This window comes from Polypterus senegalus, chromosome 10 (assembly GCF_016835505.1).
Source record: "Polypterus senegalus isolate Bchr_013 chromosome 10, ASM1683550v1, whole genome shotgun sequence".
NCBI lineage: Eukaryota > Metazoa > Chordata > Cladistia > Polypteriformes > Polypteridae > Polypterus > Polypterus senegalus.
Window position 1 is genome coordinate 144,116,892 of NC_053163.1, and position 21,610 is coordinate 144,138,501.

Sequence of the window (21,610 nt, forward strand, 5' to 3'; positions counted from 1 at the left end):
GTCCACCACACTACTTGGGCGCTTATTCCCAGTGTCTATCGTTCTTTGTGTAAAGAAAAACTTCCTAATGTTTGTGTGAAATTTACCCTTAACAAGTTTCCAACTGTGTCCCCGTGTTCTTGATGAACTCATTTTAAAATAACCATCTCGATCCACTGGACTAATTCCCTTCATAATTTTTAACACTTCAGTCATGTCACCTCTTAATGTTCTTTTGCTTAAACTGTAAAGGCTCAGCTCTTTTAATCTTTCCTCATAACTCATCCCCTGTAGTCCTGGACTCCGCCCTGCTGCTCTTCTGTGGACCTTTTCTAGTCCTGTTATGTCCTTTTTGTAGCCTGGAGACCAAAACTGCACTCAGTACTCAAGATGAGGCCTCACCAGTGCATTGTAAAGGTTGAGCAGAACCTCCTTGGACTTGTACTCCACACATCAAGGCGCTATATAACCTGACATTCTGTTAGCCTTCTTAATGGCTTCTGAACACTGTCGGGAAGTTGATAGCTTAGAGTCCACTATGACTCCTAAATCCTTCTCATAAGGTGTACTCTCGATTTTCCAACCGCCCATTGTGTATTCAAACCTAATATTTTTACTTCCTATGTGTAATACTTTACATTGACTGACATTATATTTCATCTGCCACAAATGTGCCCAAGCCTGTATGCTATCCAAGTCCTTCTGTAATGATATAACGGATTCCAAATTATCTGCTAATCCACCTATCTTGGTATCATCTGCAAACTTAACCAGCTTGTTACTTATATTCCTATCTAAATCATTTATATGTATTAAAATAGCAGCGGCCCTAGCACTGACCGCTGCTGGTCACCACTCTTAACATCGGCCAGTTCTGATGAGGTTCTTCACACCATCACCATCTGCTTCCTGTGTCTGAGCCAATTCTGCACCCGTCTACACATCACACCCTGAACTCCCACCTCTTTTAGTTTGATGCCCAACCTCTCATGTGGCACCTTATCAAATGCTTTCTGAAAGTCCAGATCAATAATCTCATCTGCTCCACTTTGATAATATCCTTTTGTTGCCTCTTCATAGAATTCCAGCATGTTAGTAAAACACGACCTCCCTCTTCTTACTCCATGCTGACTGTTCAGAATAACTCCTGTCCTTGCCAGGTGTTGCTCAATCTTATCCTTAATAATTCCTTCCATTAATTTTCCTGTGATGCATGTTAAGCTTACTGGTCTATAGTTGCTTGGATCTGCCTGGTCACCCTTTTTATATAATGGGATGATATTTGCCATTTTCCAGTCCTTTGGAATCTCTCCAGTGCGCAGCGACTTCCTAAAAATATGTGTCACGGGTTTATATCTGTACTCACGAGCCTCCCTAAGAACTCAAAGGTAAATATTATCTGGGCCTGGTGATTTGTTTGATTTCAGCCTGTTTAATCTGAGCAGCACTTCTCCCTTTAACATTTTCCAAATCCCTCAGTGTCTCATTAGTCGTCAACGTTACCACTGGGAGGTCATCCACTTGCTCACGTGTGTTTATGGCATCCGCTGTTTCATTGTCTGCATCTTTTAATTCCCCTTTACTATTTGTGATGCACTTCACCTCCTCCTTGACTCTTCTTTTACTGTTTCTTTTGTTGGGTGTTGGCACTTTAAGGGCATTGCCAGCTGCCCATCTTTGTTTGGCTCTGCCTCAGTACACTTTCCTTTGCAGGTATCGTTTTGGTTGCAATTAATCCATATGAGTCATTGCCCCTCTACGGTGAGGAGGTCATTGATGCCTACAGTGGACAGAATGTGGCTGACATGGACCCACACATCTTCTCAGTGGCTGCAGAGGCTTATCGACAGATGACACGGTCAGTGCCCTCTGGTTTATTTCACTTTCCCACACTTCTCCTCCAAGTGTTTAAGGTGCCGTAATTTAGTCTTGTATCACCCTGCAGGGAACAACAAAACCAGTCCATTATTGTGAGTGGTGAGTCTGGTGCTGGGAAGACAGTCACAGCCAAATTCGCTATGCGCTACTTTGCCACAGTTGGGGGAACTGCACAGGAGTCAAGTGTAGAAGACAGGGTGCTGGCAACCTGTCCCATCATGGAGGTAGGATAATCCTGAAGTGCAAGGAGAGCTCAGCCAGCGTGGTTTTAGAGAAAGGACGTGCCTACAATTAATGAATGCCATCTTTTACCAGGCAATTGGCAATGCCAAGACAACTCGCAATGACAACAGCAGCCGCTTTGGGAAGTACATTGAGATTGACTTTGGGCCCCGGGGTGACATTGTTGGGTCCAGCATGAGGACCTACCTGCTGGAGAAGTCCAGAGTCATCTTCCAGGTACCTGAATAAAGTCTAATCTCAACCTCAAATGGGTCTACGGACACACCAACTGACATCTGTGCCATCCTGTAGGCCCCTCAGGAAAGAAATTATCACATCTTCTACCAGATGTGTGCCGCCAGACACCTCCCAGAGTTCAGCATGCTCAGACTACGTGAGTAACCCTAACTGCTGTAGTCGTCCTTGCCAACTGAGCTGCTTGGATTATCTGTTGACTGTGACTGTCTGACATCAGGGCCTGCAGACGAATTTCACTACACCAACCAGGGCGGCAGAGTGGACATCCCAGGGGTGGACGATGCTTCAGAATTGGAGCTGGTCAGGAATTCACTCTCTCTGCTGGGTAAGTAGGAAGGGGGTCCAAGCACTGGATGGCTGATCAGTGAGCTCGTGACTCATGGGACTATTCTGTTGTCTCTCCACAGGAGTGCGTCCAGCCCAGCAGGCATCACTCTTTCAGATTCTTGCAGGAATTTTGAATCTTGGAAATGTAGACATCAGAAGTAACAGTCGAGATGCCGAACGATCCAACATCAACGTAAAAAACCTTGGCTTTTATGGTCTTCTTGATATGTGCTTCTGTTTAGGCCTGCCTTTCATATCAGTCTCTCTTTAGGTCCTGCCTGTTCATCAGTTTGCACACTGCCCACCGTAATCCATGACTTTATGTTTCTTACAGCCTGCCGACAACTCTCTGCATGCCTTCTCCCAGCTTCTAGGGGTGGAACAGACCCAGATGGCACACTGGCTGTGCCACAGAAAGCTACAGGTAGCTGGAGAGACCCTGGTGAAGCCCATTGGGTTCCAGCAGGCCTGTGAGGCCCGTGATGCTCTCGCCAAGCACATCTATGACCGGTTGTTTGCCTGGACGGTGGAGCGGCTCAACAGAGCATTGCAGACACAGCACCGGCAAACCCAGAGCTTCATTGGGGTCCTTGACATCTATGGGTGAGCATGGCATATGGGCACCGTGCATGCCTGAGGGGTACATGGCATGCTGACTGCCCTCTCTTCTTGTTCTGTAGCTTTGAAATGTTCCAGACAAACAGCTTTGAACAGTTCTGCATCAACTATGCCAATGAGAAGCTGCAGCAGCAGTTCACCCAGGTGAGTTTGGGGTCTCTGTGTGGCTAAGAAGCAGTCCCCCACATGTTCACCTGACCAGTTTCTTTTCTTGTCCATCCAGCATGTGTTCAAACTGGAGCAGGAAGAATATCTAAGGGAGGGCATCAATTGGAACCGAATCGACTTCCGGGACAACCAGCCCTGCATTGAACTTATTGAGGGCAAACTGGGAATTCTAGAGCTTTTGGATGAAGAGTGCAAAGTAGGGGTGGTTTGCAATAGGTGGGTAGGGGTGTGAAAATGAGGATTCAACTGAGATGCTGACTCTGTCATTACAGATGCCCAAGGGCTCTGATACCAGTTGGGCACAAAAGCTGTATGAGCACCATGTCAACCACAGCCAGCATTTCCAAAAACCCCGTCTGTCCAGCTCTACCTTCCTCATCCTCCACTTTGCGGATACGGTAGGTGAAAGGTGGCCAGCTGATCCTCTGGCCTATTTGAATGTAATCTAACCATCTAACCCTGTAGGTGGAGTACCAGTGTGAAGGTTTCTTAGAGAAGAATCGTGACACCATGTTTGAGGAGCCCATCAACATTCTCCGTGCCAGCAAAGTGAGTAACACCCAGCAGGGCAGGTGCCTTCTAATCACTTAAGGGCTGAAACGCTGGCAGGGGGAGATGCTATGGACAAGGAGGTTGGGGTTTAGCAGGCAGTCTTGTGTGAATCTCAGATATAAATCACCTGCCCTTGGATTTTTCACAGTCAGAATTCGTAGCAGAGCTGTTTCCAGATGAGGTTCCCAGAGAATTCTCCTTCCTTCCTAGTGCCAAGTCTATACTGCCAACAAGGAACCAACTCTCCTCTAGGAAGGCTGTCCGAGAGCACAAGCACACCGTGAGCTTTCAGGTGGACCATTTTCCTTTCTCTGTGATCCTCAGTCCTTCATCTGAATAAGCAGGTCCAGTAATTTCTGGGAAGACATTCACTTGTGTAAGGCGAAGCCCACAGACTTGAGGGAGGTCAATCCACACCTCATCTCTAGGATGAATTATTGTAAAGGGTTGGGTGGCACACTCCATCTGCAGCGGAGCTGAGGAAACCTCCCTATATATTGGAAGGCCTTTAGTGTGACATGAGCCCTTTAGGTGGAAGATGAAGTTAAGGGGCATTGGCATTGGCACCTCTTCTCTGTAAGGTGAACACAATGTCTTTTTAGGCAGTGCTACATTTCAGGAATATGAATCTTCATGAGTGGTGGGATGATGCCCCTATTTTTAGTGCAAAGTCCAATAATATTGGTGGGAATACTTTAGCTTAAGGATGAGTGGATTTGTGGATGTACTTATTTCATGCAGGGTGGGATTCAATGACTATTAGGTAGCCCACCATCTGTAGAGTGCAACATAATTTTTACACATACCTGTATGATATTATTTCATATCTGTGTGATAAATGCTTGGTCACAAGGTGAATACTTGGGTACCATTTCCTATTTATGAAAAGAGATATAGTGATGGCATGCACATACAGTATGTGTGACAGTGCACCTGTCTATAGTGTGTCAAGCAGTGTCACCCTCGGTCTGTACGGGGATACTACTAGAGTGGTACCCTCTTATAGCTGACACTGTTCTCACAACTATTACACTGTTGGTCAAAAGTTTTAGAACACCTTCGTTTCTTCAGTTTTTATGGAAATGCACGCGGTGTAATGACTTACTGTTTCATGAAATCAAGGCATAGAACAAATAAACAATGGCAAATAAAAAAATAAGTCAAACAATTATTAAGTGAACGAAATTTTATTCATATTTTTGATTCCTCAAAGTCGTCACCTTTTTGCTGATATATCAGCCAAACTGTGGTAACCATTTTCATTCAGAATGCCAAGTCATTTTCAGCAAAAGAATCCCCAGACCGTCACACTTCCTCCTCCATGTTTGACAGTTGGTGTCACACACTGAGGAACCTTCCTGTCACCAACTCGACGGCGTACAAACACCCTGCATGATGAACCGAAGATTTCAAATTTTGACTCATCGGTCCATAAGACTTTCTCCCAGTCTTCAGTAGTCCACAACTTGTATTATCGATTTTGTCCTTTAAGGAATGGCTTTCTTCCTGCCACTCACCTTGTCAAACCTCCTCTTCACAGTAGAAACTGAGACTTGCTTTCTCTGCCCACTGTTAAGCTGTGCTTGAAGCTGTTGAGCTGTGATGCGCTTATCACGCAGACGGGTGACCCTCAGAAACTTGCCTTCTGATTGGCTGGTGACTTTGGCTCTGCCAGTTCTCTTCTTATCCTTTCCAGTTGCCTTTGGATTGTGTAGGACACCACTGGACTCACAGACACTTTGAGTTTTTTTGCAATTTCTCTAAATGAAAGGCCAATAGTTCTAAGGGTAATAATGTTGCGTCTCATTTCATTTGTTAATTCCCATTTACTTGCCATTATCACTGGAATTTACAACTTTCTACAGTGTAATATTGTCCAAGTAGTACTTCAGAGGGTGTAGTAACACAGTCTGCTCCAACTTTGCTGACAGAGTTTTTAAGTAATCGACAGAATTCGGACACCTGAGCAAACTGTTTGTTTCCACTTGTAAAGCTTGACTTCCTGTAATGGCTGCAGAATATCTGTGGGTTGTAACCTATTAGTTGTTTCCTGAAGAAGGCCCATTTGTAATTTCTTTTTTTTTCAATATTTGCTAACCTAAACGTAAACCTCTGGCAGTTTACCTTTTCACCATTTTAGGTTATTTATTGCATCTTGACTGATTAAATTTGAAGAAAAACTGGAAAAACTGAGGTGTTCTAAAACTTTTGACTGGTAGTGTACATAAGCCCAGTGTCTGGATGCATGGCAGACATCATTAATTTGTACTTTCTGTTCTGTTTGTGTTTTTGAGTGTTACTAATTGTTATTTTCTTTTGTCATTTGAAATATTTAATCACCTTTACATGTGTTTATGTCTGGTGTAGGCTTTTTTCCATCCATCCATTATCCAACCTTCTATATCCTAACTACAGGGTCATGGGTGTGCCAATCCCAGCCAACACAGGGCACAAGGCAGGAAACAAACCCTGGGCAGGGTGCCAGCCCACCGCAGGGCACGCACACACACACACCAAACACACACCAAGGGGCAATTTAGGATCGCCAATGCACCTAACCTGCATGTCTTTGGAGTGTGGAAGAAAACCGGAGTACCCGGAGGAAACCCATGCAGACACAGGGAGAACATGCAAACTCCACACAGGGAGGACCCGGGTCTCCTAACTGCGAGGCAGCAGCCCTGCCCACTGCGCCACCGTGCCACCCTAGGCTTTTTTTGTATGCATTTTTGATTACTTGATACTATGTTGTCCACACCTCATCACATTCCCACTTACACTGTTGCAGTAGTTGCGATTAGTGACATCATTGGTACTGCCAGTAGAAACATGGCCTCCTGTCTGTGAGGTCTCAATGTCACTTTTGTTTCTGTCTGTTCCCTTCTGCAGTTCCGCCAGTCTCTGCACCTGCTGATGAGCACCCTGAATCTGACAACCCCACATTATATCCGCTGCATTAAACCCAATGACCTGAAGAAGTCCTTCTTGTGAGTGACCAGCTGGCCTCAGATGTCCTCCCCTTTCCTTTTCAGTATGTCTTCCTGCTCACTGGCCTTTCATACTGTTTTCAGATTTGACCCAAAACGTGTGGTCCAGCAGCTTCGAGCTTGTGGCATTCTGGAGACCATATGGATCAGTGCTGCAGGGTACCCATCCAGGTGAGCGAAGGTCTTGAGTGATAGCCCCGTGTGTATCTGGAGTGGACAGAGTGCCTCCTTTTGGTTTTAATAGTCGATTGCGGTTTTCAGGTGGACCTATCTAGAATTCTACAGCAGATATTGGCCCCTGTTCCGACCGGAGGACTTGTCTCTGAAAGACCCGCAGTCTGCATGCCGAAACCTCTTGGGAGCACTCATTCTAGATTCAGATCAGTATCAGTTTGGAAAATCAAAAATTTTCTTCAGGGCTGGCCAGGTGGCATACCTGGAGAGGCTGAGGGCTGAGCGGTTATGTGCAGCCTGTATTCTGATCCAGGCGTGGGTGCGTGGGCAGCTGGTAAGAAGGAGGTACCAGAGGACACGTAAGGCTGCCATGACACTGCAGACGTACTGCCGGGGTTTCTTGGCCAGAAGGTGAACAGAAGAAGACTTCAGCACTTGGTGCCAGGGTGGTGGTAGTGTTGTGCAGTGGTAACTTGTTTTGTCTTTCCCTTTTCCAGGCTAGCACAAATTCTCCGATGGACACGGGCAGCTTTGGTGATACAGAAGAACTGTAGGATGGTTCAAGTGCGCAGACCTTATCTTTTGATACGAGCAGCCACAATAACCCTGCAAGCCTACACTCGAGGGGCACTGGCACGACGCACGGCTCGGCAGGTATGCTAAGTGCTGTAAGTGGTGTCCCGGTCATCGTCATTGTGTGACAGTGAACCTGTCCACAGCCATGTAAGGCCTTGATGCTTCTTCTTTCTTGTCTAACAGCTCCGAATGGAAAAGATGGCCACCATCCTGGCAGCCTATGTACGTGGTTGGCTGGCCAGGCGATGGTTCCAGCACATCCGTAGTGCTGTTATTTACCTTCAGTGCTGCTGCCGGCGGATGTGGGCACGCAGAGAACTGCGGCAACTACGGATTGAAGCCCGTTCTGTGGAGAGATACAGGGAGCTGAACAGAGGCATGGAGGTCAAGCTCATGCAACTCCAACTCAAGGCAGATGAACAGGTAATATTATGCCATGGGGCAAACTGGAAAGGAACAGAAAGACTCTGCAGTTATTGAAGTCATTCTGTGGCCCCTGTTGTAGGCCCGTGAGAACAAGGCATTAAAGGATCAGCTGCAAATGGCAAAGACAATTCACTGCAAGGAGGTGGAACGCCTGCAGGGGGAGCTTTCACGACTCCAAGCTGATCAGCAAGCGGAGGGTGTGAGTGAGGGGCAGGCTGAGGAGCTGGCAGCACTGAGAAGTATGGTGACACAAGAGCGGGAGGATCGGCGGGCGACAGAAGAAAGACACAGTGCAGACATCGCCAGACTCTCTGAGGTACATCCTATCAGCCAGACGGTCACAGCTAACTCACAATGTTCTTTTTTTTTTTGTTTTTTTTGGGGGGGATTTTTGTGATTTTTTTAATTTTAAGTTCAGTTAGTAAAAATAACAATCAACAATCAAAGAGAAAATAGTATTGGCAGCAGTCAGCCGGTAAATGTTACTGATGCCGATGTGGACCAGTGAGGGGCGCCCAAGAGAAGATAAGAGAATCCAAAAAGAGAAGATTAAAAGCATGATATGGAACCCCAGCTAACCAGTCCCCCACCAAGGACAGAACAACTTTCTAGTTCTGTGTTGCTAAACACGCAAGTTAAGCCATGTCACCTTATGCGACTATTTGCCGTGGATTAGGTCCGATTTGCTGATTGCAGTCACTGATCTCCTTGCTGCACCATGTCAAATTACACAACTGAAAATTGCAAGCCAGGTTATACCGTGTTTCCTCGAAAATAAGACCTACTCCGAAAATAAGCCGTAGTATGATTTTCAGGCTGCTCTGTAATATAAGCCCTACCAAAAAAATAAGCCCTAGTCAAGATCGTCAGCTGAAAAGTAAGGCGGCTAAGGCCAGGTTTATACTGTGCCCGAAACATCCATTCAATTTTGATGACACCTTGGCACAATATCTCTGAAAAGGGTGTTTAATGATTACATCCATCAATTCGGGGATGCACCCATTCCAGCAGCATCGGCCCAAGACAGAAACAAAATCCCTGGATGGGGCATCATCTCATTGCGAGGTGAACACAAGCACACACACATATACTGGCCTCATTAGAGCTTCACCAAATCCGCAAACCTTCATGTCTTTGGATGGAAAACTGAGCCCACTGTGGAAACCCACCATGAAAAACATGCAAACTCCAGGCAGGGATCACTAGGGACATGACTCCCTACCGCTCTGCCACCGTGCCACCCCATATGTGTAACTATTAACGGTATTCATTATTTAAACAAAGTTAACGATTTATCTGTAAAATGTAACATGCATATTTTAATGCATTTCATCATGAAAGTGATATCAAGTATAAATCTAAGGATTCGAAATGTGCAGAGAGCTGGAATATCATAAATGTAATGTGTTCTGTGTGGCGAACCCCAGAAGCCCCAGAAGCAGGTAACGATTAACAACTGGGTCGGTTTTAAGATGACGTTTACGACGGTCTACTTTAATGATAAAGTAAACTACGAGATTAAAGTGGACATTTTGAGGTTAAAGTCGACATTTCCACTTTAATCACAAAATAGACATTTTCACCATGGCCTTATTTATTTTCTCTGTGGCTCAAATGCGCCGTCGTAGCGCATGAGATGGTATGTGAGACTTTTAAAGCGTATCGTGTCATTACTTTGGGGAATATGCGACGCTTGAATATAAAGGCACCACGAATGCATCTGTATGTCGCCATTTTGCTTCACCACATCAAACCATTCATCAAACATTGAAGCGCGCACATCGATCTCGTAGGATCCGCAAAGCGGCTTGGAGTAGCAAGAAATTCAGGGTGGAATTCAGCATGGAGAGTTAGGACGATATTCCAGACATGACTGTATTTGGATAAATGTATATTGTTGTACATGAATAAATATAAGATCCATCCATTTTCTAACCCGCTGAATCCGAATACAGGGTCACGGGAGCCAATCCCAGCCAACACAGGGCACAAACCAATCCTGGGCAGGGTGCACACACAAACACACCCACACACCAAGCACACACCCGGGCCAATTTAGATTCGCCAATCCACCTAACCTGCATGTCTTTGAAATGTGGGAGGAAACCGGAGTGCCCGGAGGAAACCCATGCAGACACGGGGAAAACATGCAAACTCCACACAGGGAGGACCCAGGAAGCGAACCCGGGTCTCCTAACTGCGAGGCAGCAGCGCTACCACTGCGCCGCCCTTAAATATAAGATATCACCTGAAAATAAGCCCTAGTGCATCTTTTGGAGCAAAAATTAATATAAGACTCGGTCTTATTTTCGGGGAAACACGGTAGTTACTGACTGAGTGTCAATCTTCCAGCACAGTCATGCTCGCCCCGTTTTCAGAGAGCCAATAGCATGATGCCTGATGGAACTGGTGCTTTACGAAGAGTTAACAGCTGCAGTGGGTTCAGCATCAATCTCTGCCCTTTGTATCTTTTTTCCATTCTAATAAGGTATGTAAAATGCAAAGCATCAGACTGAGGAGTTTGACTTCTGTTTGTGAGATCTACAGCTCCCATGCTGCCTTCCAGAGTTGGCGCTGCACCTGTACCTTGTATGGTGCGTTCAGCCTCCTCGTCTCTATGTTCTGTGCATTGTACTGACGGTTGGGCGGTTCGATAGAAAACTGTAGCATAAAGCGATGGCTACCCTATCAAAAATACTCCCTTTGGCTGCGTTCGCATGATAAGCATTGAGCTTTGTCTGTTCATGTACATGAGCGGCATGGCTGAGAAATGCTGCTGAGATGTCACCATAATGTGATCGCCTCTTTTGACATTCCTATCTTCCCGTTTATTTATTATTTATAATTTATTATTATTATATGACATGATTATTTACATTTTAACAAACATTAATCGAACAGTCAACTTCACCAAACTTCTTTAAACAACTGCACAACATTTATATTATGAACTAGGGGGTTTCCCACTGCTTGCTTCGTTCACCTGCCACTTTGCGTCTCTGACACTCACGTTGTGGACAGGGGGGCTGAACGCACCCCAAGGAGACGCAGTCACTCCTCCGAAACCCCCTCTTAAACGGTGATACAATGGGAAACAAATACAGTTTTATTTTTTATCTCCTCTTTGCTCGATCAGCTGCTAGCGTGCTTGCTGTTGCCGCCGTGCCGCGTGATTTGCATCTTGTGTGGCGCTTCGAACATTTAAAAGCCTGTACAGCAGCTGTCCTACTCTTTGTCTTTTATTTCTGGCCCCAAGCATGGTGAAATCTCTTGGCACAAAGTCTCGTCTCGTGGGACGCGAGTTCTTGATATTTTTTAGTTTATAATTTAAAAATGGAATTAGAATATGAAAATCTAACAACATCACATTAAAGTTCGATATATTCTGAAAAGAATGATACCAAATATATATACAAAGTATGTAGGTTTTAAAATAAGCCAGATATAAAGCGTGACAAAAAACGTCACATAAAATCGTTGCACTTTTAGGCTTAGGATTTTATTTATACAGTCATATGAAAAAGTTTGGGAACCCCTCTTAATTCTTTGGATTTTTGTTTATCGTTGGCTGAGCTTTCAAAGTAGCAACTTCAATTTAATATATGACATGCCTTATGGAAACAGTAGGATTTCAGGAGTGACATTAAGTTTATTGGTTTAACAGAAAATATGCAATATGCATCATAACAAAATTAGACAGGTGTATAAATGTGGGCACCCCAACAGAGATATGACATCAATACGTAGCTGAGCCTCCTTTTGTTAATCTAACAGCCTCTAGACGCTGTCCTCCTATAGCCTGTGATGAGCGGCTGGATTCTGGATGGAGGTATTTCTGACTATTCTTCCATAAAAAATCTCTCCAGTTCAGTTCAATTTGATGGCTGCCGAGCATGGACAGCCTGTTTTAAATCATCCCATAGATTTTCAATGACATTCAAGTCAGTTGACTGTGATGGCCATTTCACAACATTGTACTTCTCCCTCTGCATGAATGCCTTTGTAGATTTCCAACTGTGTTTTGGGTCATTGTCTTGTTGGAATATCCAACTGCTGCGTAACTTCAACTTTGTGACTGATACCTGAACATTATCCTGAAGAATTTGTTGATATTGGGTTGAATTCATCTGACTCTCGACCTTAACAAGGGCCCCAGTCCCTGAACTAGCCACGCAGCCCCACAGCATGATGGAACCTCCACCACATTTGACAGTAGGTAGCAGGTGTTTTTCCTAGAATGCGAAGTTCTTCTTCTGCCATGCAAAGCACTTTTTGTTATGACCAAATAACTCAATTATTGTCTCGTCAGTCCAAAGCACTTTGTTCCAAAATGAATCTGGCTTATTTAAATGAGCATTGGCATACAACAAGTGTTTGTGGCGTGAGTGCAGAAAGGGCTTCTTTCTCATCACCCTGCCATACAGATGTTCTTTGTGCAAATTGCGCTGAATTGTAGAATGATGTACAGATACACCAACTGCAGCGACATGTTCTTGCAGGTCTTTGGAGGTGATCTGTGGCTTGTCTGTAACCATTCTCACAATCCTACGCATATGCCGCTCCTGTATTTTTCTTGGTCTGCCAGACCTGCTGAGTTGGTTTAACAGCAACTGTGCCTATGGCCTTCCATTTCCTGATTCCGTTCCTTCCAGTTGAAACTGACAGTTTAAACCTCTGAGATGGCTGTTTGTAGCCTTCCCCTAAGCCATGAGACTCAACAATCTTTGTTTTCAGATCTTTTGAGAGTTGCTTTGAAGATCCCATGCTGTCTGTCACTCTTCAGAGGAGAGTCAAAGGGAAGCACAACTTGCAGTTGACCACCTTAAATACTTTTTATCACTCGTGATTGGACACACCTGTCTATGAAGTTCAAGTCTTAACGAGCTCATCCAACCAATTTGGTGTTGTAAGTAATCAGCGCTGAGCAGTGACAGGCATTCAGCACAATGGCAAGGGGACCCACATTTGTGCACAGCCAGCTTTTCACATTTGATTTAATTTCATACAACTAAATACCACTTCACTAAAAAAGTGAAGTACTCGGATGTTCCTAGGAAATGAAAGACATGCCACTGTTATCTTTATTGTTTTGAGGAGACTGAATTATTATGCAGGTTGAGAGAGTTTCCCAAACTTTTTCATATGACTGTATATATTGAGTAGATTACATTATTGAGCACACACCTAAAGAAGCATGATTCCATTGACAAATATGCAAAAAACGTAATACATGTAACATGTAATATAAGGTCTTTTCTGATTTATACTGTTGAGTATGACTTTTTATACGCATTTCACTGTTACATATGTTTCAGCTAACTTATGCATTGTGCAGCAACACCAGTACCGTCCATCCATCCATCCATCCATCCATTATCCAACCTAACTACAGGGTCACGGTGGTCCGCAGGAGCCAATCCCAGCCAACACAGGGTGCAAGGCAGGAAACAAACCCTGGGCAGGGCGCCAGCTCACCACACACCAGTACTGTACATATGGCAAAAGGTTCAATGAGCATAAGATTTTACAATATTTTTCCCATTTTCCCCTCTGTATTTACAGAGGTTGCATGCCGTTACTGGATCAGAGCACAACATTTCAGATAACGTCTGCGTTCTGCAGTAAAACAAATGTGCACATGCAAATATTTTCATGTTTAAATGTGAAAACGTTGAAATGAGCATAAGATTTTTATGGTATAACTCACTAACAGCCAATGTTTTCTTTCACAAATCGATGGGTACAGTGACATTTGAGGTGAAATGTATACTGTGCATGCACAGAACAGCTTTGGGGCACATTTCAAAAGGTTGGGTGGTTTGATAGAACACTTGTTCATTGATTCTCAGAATCTTGCACATAAAGAGCCTGCCCCTGTGACCAAAGAGAAAACCAATTCTGTTTGATTTTACCTTAGCAAGTCACAGACTAGTTGGTCTCAGTTGCTGTGTATGTCACATTAAGTGATTGGCTTCATGGGAATGTGCTGCCAAATACCTCAGACTGGCTAAAATTACGTAAACGAAGGCAATGACTGAAAATCACTGGAGAAGTCATCTAACATGTCATTCACTTAAGACTAGGTTAAAAAAACAGGATTTCCAGAACTCTCCATTAAGAGAGAAAGAGAGCATTTGACTATGCTCACATCACCAGGCTGAAGTGACTCAAATCCATTTTTATGCCTTAATGAGACACAAATATAATGTCTTCAGGGCTGTGTGGACATAGCAATTCAATCTTTTCAGACCAGATCTGATTCACTTTCACATGTACTCCTAGATTGGATACATATTCAGTTTGTGGCCACGCGACATGAATGAGAATGTTCAAATCAGAATGTGTTTTTTTGCCCATACGCACAGGCTGAATGTTGCCATCCTCAGCCAGCACTGCAGTGCAGTAAAACAGCAATGGAGGAGAGATTCCACCATCGCTGACTCCTTTCTCGTACCCACACATTTCTTGGTGCAGCAGTACTGGCAATAGCTGCAAAAGCTGGTCATCTGACCTTTTTCTTTGCTTTCTCAAACTTATCATGTACAACTGATGAACTATTTGCCTTCCTCCAGAACAAAATTCGGTGGATACAGTATACTGTACTAGCTACCAGCATGTCCATGTTTTCAGTTTTATTACCATGAGTCATGTCACAAATATGAAGTTTTATTGTTGGTGGTGACGCGGATAACTCATGCACACGTGTATCAATGTACGCATCTGTGCCGTTTTGAAGAACAGTAGCTTTCACATTACAGTTTGATACAAGTCACTTATACTTATAGTGAATATGAACTCTCAAGAAAGGCAAATCTGATCTGAGCAAAAATGAAAGTCGAGCAACAGTAATGTGAACATAGTGTAAGATTAACATTGCTAATCAGAATAACCTCTGCTAGATATAAGTCATGGTAAGAGTAGAGAGGTCCTGTTCTGCCCAAGAACAAGAAGAGGAGCCTCATGTATAAATGGTGTGTACGCACAAAAATGTTGCGCATGCCCATTTCCACGATTACATCGAGATGTCCATCTGTCCATCCATCCTCTTCCGCTTATCCGAGGTCAGGTCGCGGGGGCAGTAGCTTGAACAGAGATGCCCAGACTTCCCTCTCCCCGGCCACATCTTCCAGCTCTTCCGGGAGAATCCCAAGGCGTACCCAGGCCAGCCGGGAGACATAGTCCCTCCAGCGTGTCCTGGGTCTTCCCCGGGGCCTCCTCCCGGTTGGACGTGCTTGGAACATCTCACCAGGGAGGCGTCCAGGAGGCATCCTGATCAGATGCCCGAGCCACCTCATCTGACTCCTCTCGATGCGGAGGAGCAGCGGCTCTACTCTGAGTCCCTCCTGGATGACTGAGCTTCTCATCCTATCTTTAAGGGAAAGCCCAGACATCCTGCAGATGAAACTCATTTCAGCCGCTTGTATTCGCGATCTCGTTCTTTCGGTCACTACACACAACTCATGACCATAGGTGAGGGTAGGAACATAAATCGACTGGTAAATTGAGAACTTTGCCTTACGGCTCAAATCCTTTTACACCACGACAGACCAATGCAGAGCCCGCATCACTGCGGATGCCGCACCAATCCGCCTGTCGATCTCATGCTCCATTCCTCTCTCACTCGTGAACAAGACCCCGAGATACTTGAACTCCTCCACTTGGGGCAGGATTTCGCCTCCAACCCTGAGAGGGCACTCCACCCTTTTCCAGCTGAGGACCATGGTCTCAGATTTGGAGGTGCTGATTCTCATCCCAGCCGCTTCACACTCAACTGTCCAGAGACAGCTGAAGATCACGGCCTGATGAAGCAAACAGGACAACATCATCTGCAAACTTGCCGTAATGCCATGCACATTTTCATGGCAGCCTCAGACCAGACTTTGAGGAATTGTGCTTTACCTGTTCCTCTGCAAGTTCTGTCCAGTCTCAAGATTTTAGCCACATGAGCTTTTCAGTGTGAGCTGGTAGGCCAATCGGGTATTTCTCAGTCATCACTGAGTCACTCCATGCCAGCTGTATGGCATGGTATTATCCGCTTGTCATGCAGGTAAATAAGATTTCCTTACACTGTGGTTCAATGGGCAAACATCAAAGCACAGTACACAGCAGCACTTGGTTTTCCAGATTTAATCGGAGATATCGACTGCACGCACATTGTTATCAAGGCGCCTTCAGAGAATGAATCTGCTTCTGTAAACAGAAAGCATTTCCTCTCTATTAATGTGAAAATTATCTGTGGTGCGAAAATGCGTCTCATTAATTTTTATGGTGAGATATATACTGTAAATGTCTTGCCAATAACTGCAGCAGCTTGTTACTCAAATGGTGTGAGCCCTGGAATTCGTCTACCTCCTCCGGTGGTGTTGACACTCAAATGGTGGGCTGCAAGTCATTTTTTTCCCCATCAACTTTAATATCTGACCACTTCTTTTTTTATTTCAGGCACTGTGCAACTTTCCGAACTTGAAATTTTGAGTACCTCCTCCGCTACACTGTGCCACTCCATAAATTTCTATTTGTTGCTTATACCATTGCTTAAGCTACCCAATGCTATGTTTTTCCTGGCTTCCACTTCACTAAGCAGGACCTCCATTTCACATTCACTGAAATTCTTCTGTTTTACATGTGCTTTTGCTTTTAACAAAACACCAAATGGAAGGGGCTAGTTATATTGATTTGCGTATTCAAGTAAGTGAAATTGTGGGAAGAGTCAGGGTGGGGCTGTAGACTCATGTATGTGTGTTAAAATTCACATTGATTGGGTTTTATAAAGGGAAGGGAAAAAAAACATTGGTAATGCACAGTTTTATGCGTCAAAATTTTTGTGTGCATACGCACATTTCTAGTTTTGTCCATACGCCATGTTTTAGTGTGAATTCTATGCAAGGTGTTATACATGAGGCCCCTTGAGATGAAAAGCAGTCAAAACCAGAAATGAGTCAAAATCTAAATGACAAAACCTTTTTGTATCAAAGACTAATCACTAATCAGAAATCAAAATCAGAGAGAAAGCAGTAAAATCAGAAACCAGAAAAAGTTTCATAAAGTTTTATCCAAAATCACGGGTACGGAATGAACCTTTGTACCAGATTTAAACGGTCATGCTGATGATGCGAGGTGCAGTTACATCCAAATATGTCCTTGAACCATCGCCACTGACTGTCAACCAGGAGAGAGCCTTTGAATACTATTGTGAATCATGACGCCATGTGACACAAATCTAAAAAAACAAGCTATGGTTTAGAATTTCATATTTTGAATAGTATTTAAAAATGTATAAAAATATAACATTTTTAAAATAACTTCCCATGTAGCAGTGCCATGCCACTTGTGACGTCGTCAATGCGCCGGTATACAGAGCACCCTAAAGTAGCCACGAGTATCCAAGATTGGATCAAACTTAGCGTACTTCTTGCTTTGAACTTTGATTGTGTTGTATTTCAGCTAGGGTTTCTCCCCAGCTGGGGTTCATATCCTTGTTGTACGTAATTCTATGTTAATGATTACATTTTCATTTATGATGTGCTTTGTTCTCTGTAGCTGCGCTATATTCCATGTGTTTTATGGGTTTTCTCCCACCTGCCAATCACGATCAAGAACTGCCTTCTGCCCTCTAAATCCAAAGGGGTTTCCACAGTTCCAGTTGCAATTTATTTCAAAAGTGCTTAGGGGTGTTTGGTGTCTTCTGTGATTCTTCTGTGTTTATTCTAATTGCTGGATTTTTCATCCTGTGCTCTGTTTTTTGACTGTTTTGGGGCTTTTGTTTGCTTTGGATTGCATTATTGCTTCAGGCGATTCCTTTGTCTTTTCTGCTCTATAGAAGTTGCTTTTGTTTCAGAGCATTTTATTAAAAATAATTCTTTTACAGTGAACCCTTGTTTATCGCAGTTAATCCGTTCCAGACTCAACCGTGATAAATGAATTTTCACGAAGTAGGATTCTTTATTTATAAATCGAATATTTTCGCAGTTAGAGTATAGAAAACCTGTTTCCGACCTTCTAAATACGTTTTTTTAACATTATTAGAGCCCTCTAGACATGAAATAACACCCTTTAGTCACCATTACACTCGTATTACCCAATATATTAGACAAAATAAGAGTAAATAAGACATATTAGACGTTACAAATATCATATTACTAGGCGCACTCGCCTTTTAAGGCGACCGACTTTTATCCTCAATTTGTATGCGCTCCATGTGTACATCAGGCATGTAAGTGTAGGGAATGAGAACATCAAAGTGCCCATTCATAACATCTCCCGAAAACCTACGTTTTTTTATCCCCTCGAGTGCCTGTCCAAAGTCGTACAATGTCAGCCCGAATCTGTACCGCTAAAGACGGAGTTTCATGCACTAAATAAGCTATAGATGAGAATAAGCAAGCACCATCTCCCCTGATATTTACTACGCGGTGAGGCATTTGTACTCCATCAACATTAATTATTTCCAGAGACATAATTTTGTCTATTTTTCCAGCGCATTGCGCACAAAAGCAAGGGAACGATGACAGCACCAGAACTCTCCCCTCATCACGTCGCTTCGTACCGCAAGCCGCAAGTAGTAAGTCTGTGATAAGCGGAATACCGCTACGCTTTGCACACACGGGACGGAAGGACAATCCCGACCACTTTTATATAGTAGATTATTGTACTGTACATTTAATTACACACTGTATTCTATAAAGATTTTTCAAGCCCCTTTTTTGAGTCTAGCTAGGTATTTTTGGAACTGTCAAGACTTGTGTGCTTTGGGACTCTGAGCATTCATATTGATTACACTGGTCGATAAGCATTTTGCTACTGGGATTCTTTCACTTGTACTTTAACAAATTTCACTTGCTGACTCCAAATCTTAAAACCGTTCTCGTCCAGCAGCATTTCCCCTTTTTTAGTAATGATGTTCCAGGTCTTGGACAACTAAGGTGACTGGACAGTAAAGGCGATGTGTTTCAGCATTTAAGAAATACGTTTGGTCTCGAGAAAAGTGAAGCCAAAATTAAGGAAGGTGTTTTTGTTGGCCCTGAAATCCATGAACTGATGCTTGATGATGAGTTCAAAAGGAAACTGAAGCCCACTGAATCAGCACCCTCATTTGTGTAGGTTGTCCAGAATTTTCTTGACAGTCACAGAGCAGAGAATTATACTGCGCTTGTGGAGAACCTGCTGAAAGTATATTAGCTTACGGGAGCCCGAATGTCACTGAAGATACATTTTTTTACATTCTCATCTCGACTTTTTTCCACCATATCTAAGCGATGTCAGTGATGAGCACAGGGAAAGATTTCATTAAGATATAAAGGTGAAGGAAAACTGATATCGGGGAAAATTCACTCCGAGCATGATGGGTGACTACTGTTGGTTCTTGCAAAGAGAGACGGATGTGTAGAACAAGCGCAAAAGCGAGAGCCTCCAACATTTTTGGGCACGCTGACCTCACTTTTATATTGAGGTAAATTGACATAAATATACAGTACTTTAACGTGTCTCCGGTATCGTCTTCTGGTGTGTTTTCAGAATAAATACATCAAAACAATTTTGGTGGGACAGAGTTCAAACTCTAGATATCGTGTAGATATATTGATATTCAAAAGTGTCAACTGTGTATGATGTGTATTTCAAAAACCTGACGTGCTAGCTTAATTCCGATTTCATACATGAAACCAGTGTAAAAAAACTTAATAAAGAGATGCTCTGAAGTTCCCAGTAGGAAGCAAAAAATATTTTTTTGTAGATAGATGGATACTTTACTAATCCCAAGGGGAACTTCACATACTCCAGCAGCAGCGTACTGATAAAAACCAATATTAAATTAAAGAGTGATAACAATGTACGTAAAACAGACAATAACTTTGTATAATATTAATGTTTACCCCTCCGGGTGGAATTGAAGAGTCGCATAGTGTGGGGTCTCCTCAGTCTGTCAGTGGAGCAGGATGGTGACAGCAGTCTGTTGCTGAAGCTGCTCCTCTGTCTGGAGATGATCCTGTTCAGTGGATGCAGTGGATTCTCCATGATTGACAGGAGTCTGCTCAGCGCCCGTCACTCTGCCACGGATGTCAAACTGTCCAGCTCCATGCCTACAATAGAGCCTGCCTTCCTCACCAGTTTGTCCAGGCGTGAGGCATCCTTCTTCTTTATGCTGCCTCCCCAGCACACCACCGCGTAGAAGAGGGCGCTCACCACAATCATCTGATAGAACATCTGCAGCATCTTATTTCAGATGTTGAAGGACGCCAGCCTTCTAAGTATAGTCGTCTCTGTCCTCTCTTGCACAGAGCATCAGTATTGGCAGTCCAGTCCAATTTATCATCCAGCTGCACTCCTGGGTATTTATATGTCTGTACCCTCTGCCCACAGTCACCTCTGATAATCACGGGGTCCATGAGGGGCCTGGGCCTCCTAAAATCCACCACCGGCTCCTTGGTTTTGCTGGTGTTCAGGTGTAAGTGGTTTGAGTCGCACCATTTAACAAAGTCCTTGATTAGGTTCCTGTACTCCTCCTCCTGCCCACTGCTGATGCAGCCCACAATAGCAGTGTCATCAGCGAACTTTTGCACGTGGCAGGACTCCGAGTTGTATTGGAAGTCTGATGTATGTTGGCTGAACAGGACCGGAGAGAGTACACTCCCCTGTGGCACTCCTGTGTTACTGACCACAATGTCAGACCTGCAGTTCCCGAGACGCACATACTGAGGTCTGTCTGTAAGATAGTCCATGATCCATGTCCACCAGGTGTGAGTCTACTCCCATCTCTGTCAGCTTGTCCCTAAGGAGCAGAGTAGGATGGTGTTGAAGGCGCTAGAGAATCCAGAAACATAATTCTTACAGCACCAGAGCCTCTGTCCAAGTGGGAGAGGGATCGGTGTAGCATGTAGATGATGACATCCTCCGCTCCCACCTTCTCCTAGACCACTGTTACTGGTATTGTGAAACAAAGCTCTGCCCTTTGACTATGATTTTGGTTTACAGTTTGGCTTGATGTTTCTCTTTTGTTGATTTTAAGTTTTGACCCTTGTTTTGCCCTTGGGTGTTGTTCTTTCTGCTGATCCTCCACTCTTTAATTATGTGGAATGACTGCCCTTTTATACATCCAGTATGGAAGAGACCAGAAGGGAGGTCTTGTTACCAGACTGAATATAAAGGTAGAGGTTCAGAAGATGTCTTATGCAGAACCAACATATTGAGATGTCACTGGGTTAAAGTTTAGAGATAACAGGCATAAAGAGTAATAATGAGGATGAGAAAGAAATTCTGAGGATAATGGGACCCCTTTTACTTTAAGGACTGGCCTGAATAGAAAAAGCAAGAAGAAGGAGGAACACAAAACCAGGACATAAGTCATTTGAATATTTTATGCCCAGGGCCCTCATAAAGTGTCTTGATACCTTGACTATACCATGGCTGAAAAGAGGTGGGCTTGCCACCAGTATGAAAGGTTGGATACA

The 21,610-nt window shown here is 43.9% G+C and overlaps 1 protein-coding gene across 1 annotated transcript in view; it reads left to right on the forward strand.

The window, feature by feature from the left end:
* si:dkey-110c1.10 (unconventional myosin-Vc) overlaps positions 1 to 21,610 on the forward strand; it is a 60,608-nt gene that overhangs the window by 6,449 nt on the left and 32,549 nt on the right. Inside the window, exons 4-21 of the mRNA XM_039767730.1 lie at positions 1,693 to 1,837; positions 1,925 to 2,081; positions 2,173 to 2,316; positions 2,392 to 2,473; positions 2,555 to 2,662; positions 2,745 to 2,857; positions 2,999 to 3,267; positions 3,345 to 3,426; positions 3,506 to 3,646; positions 3,723 to 3,848; positions 3,916 to 3,999; positions 4,151 to 4,294; positions 6,892 to 6,989; positions 7,074 to 7,160; positions 7,251 to 7,574; positions 7,661 to 7,817; positions 7,923 to 8,162; positions 8,245 to 8,481. Coding sequence (XP_039623664.1) covers positions 1,693 to 1,837; positions 1,925 to 2,081; positions 2,173 to 2,316; positions 2,392 to 2,473; positions 2,555 to 2,662; positions 2,745 to 2,857; positions 2,999 to 3,267; positions 3,345 to 3,426; positions 3,506 to 3,646; positions 3,723 to 3,848; positions 3,916 to 3,999; positions 4,151 to 4,294; positions 6,892 to 6,989; positions 7,074 to 7,160; positions 7,251 to 7,574; positions 7,661 to 7,817; positions 7,923 to 8,162; positions 8,245 to 8,481 — 2,738 coding nt within the window. The remainder of the gene's footprint in view (positions 1 to 1,692; positions 1,838 to 1,924; positions 2,082 to 2,172; positions 2,317 to 2,391; positions 2,474 to 2,554; positions 2,663 to 2,744; positions 2,858 to 2,998; positions 3,268 to 3,344; positions 3,427 to 3,505; positions 3,647 to 3,722; positions 3,849 to 3,915; positions 4,000 to 4,150; positions 4,295 to 6,891; positions 6,990 to 7,073; positions 7,161 to 7,250; positions 7,575 to 7,660; positions 7,818 to 7,922; positions 8,163 to 8,244; positions 8,482 to 21,610) is intronic.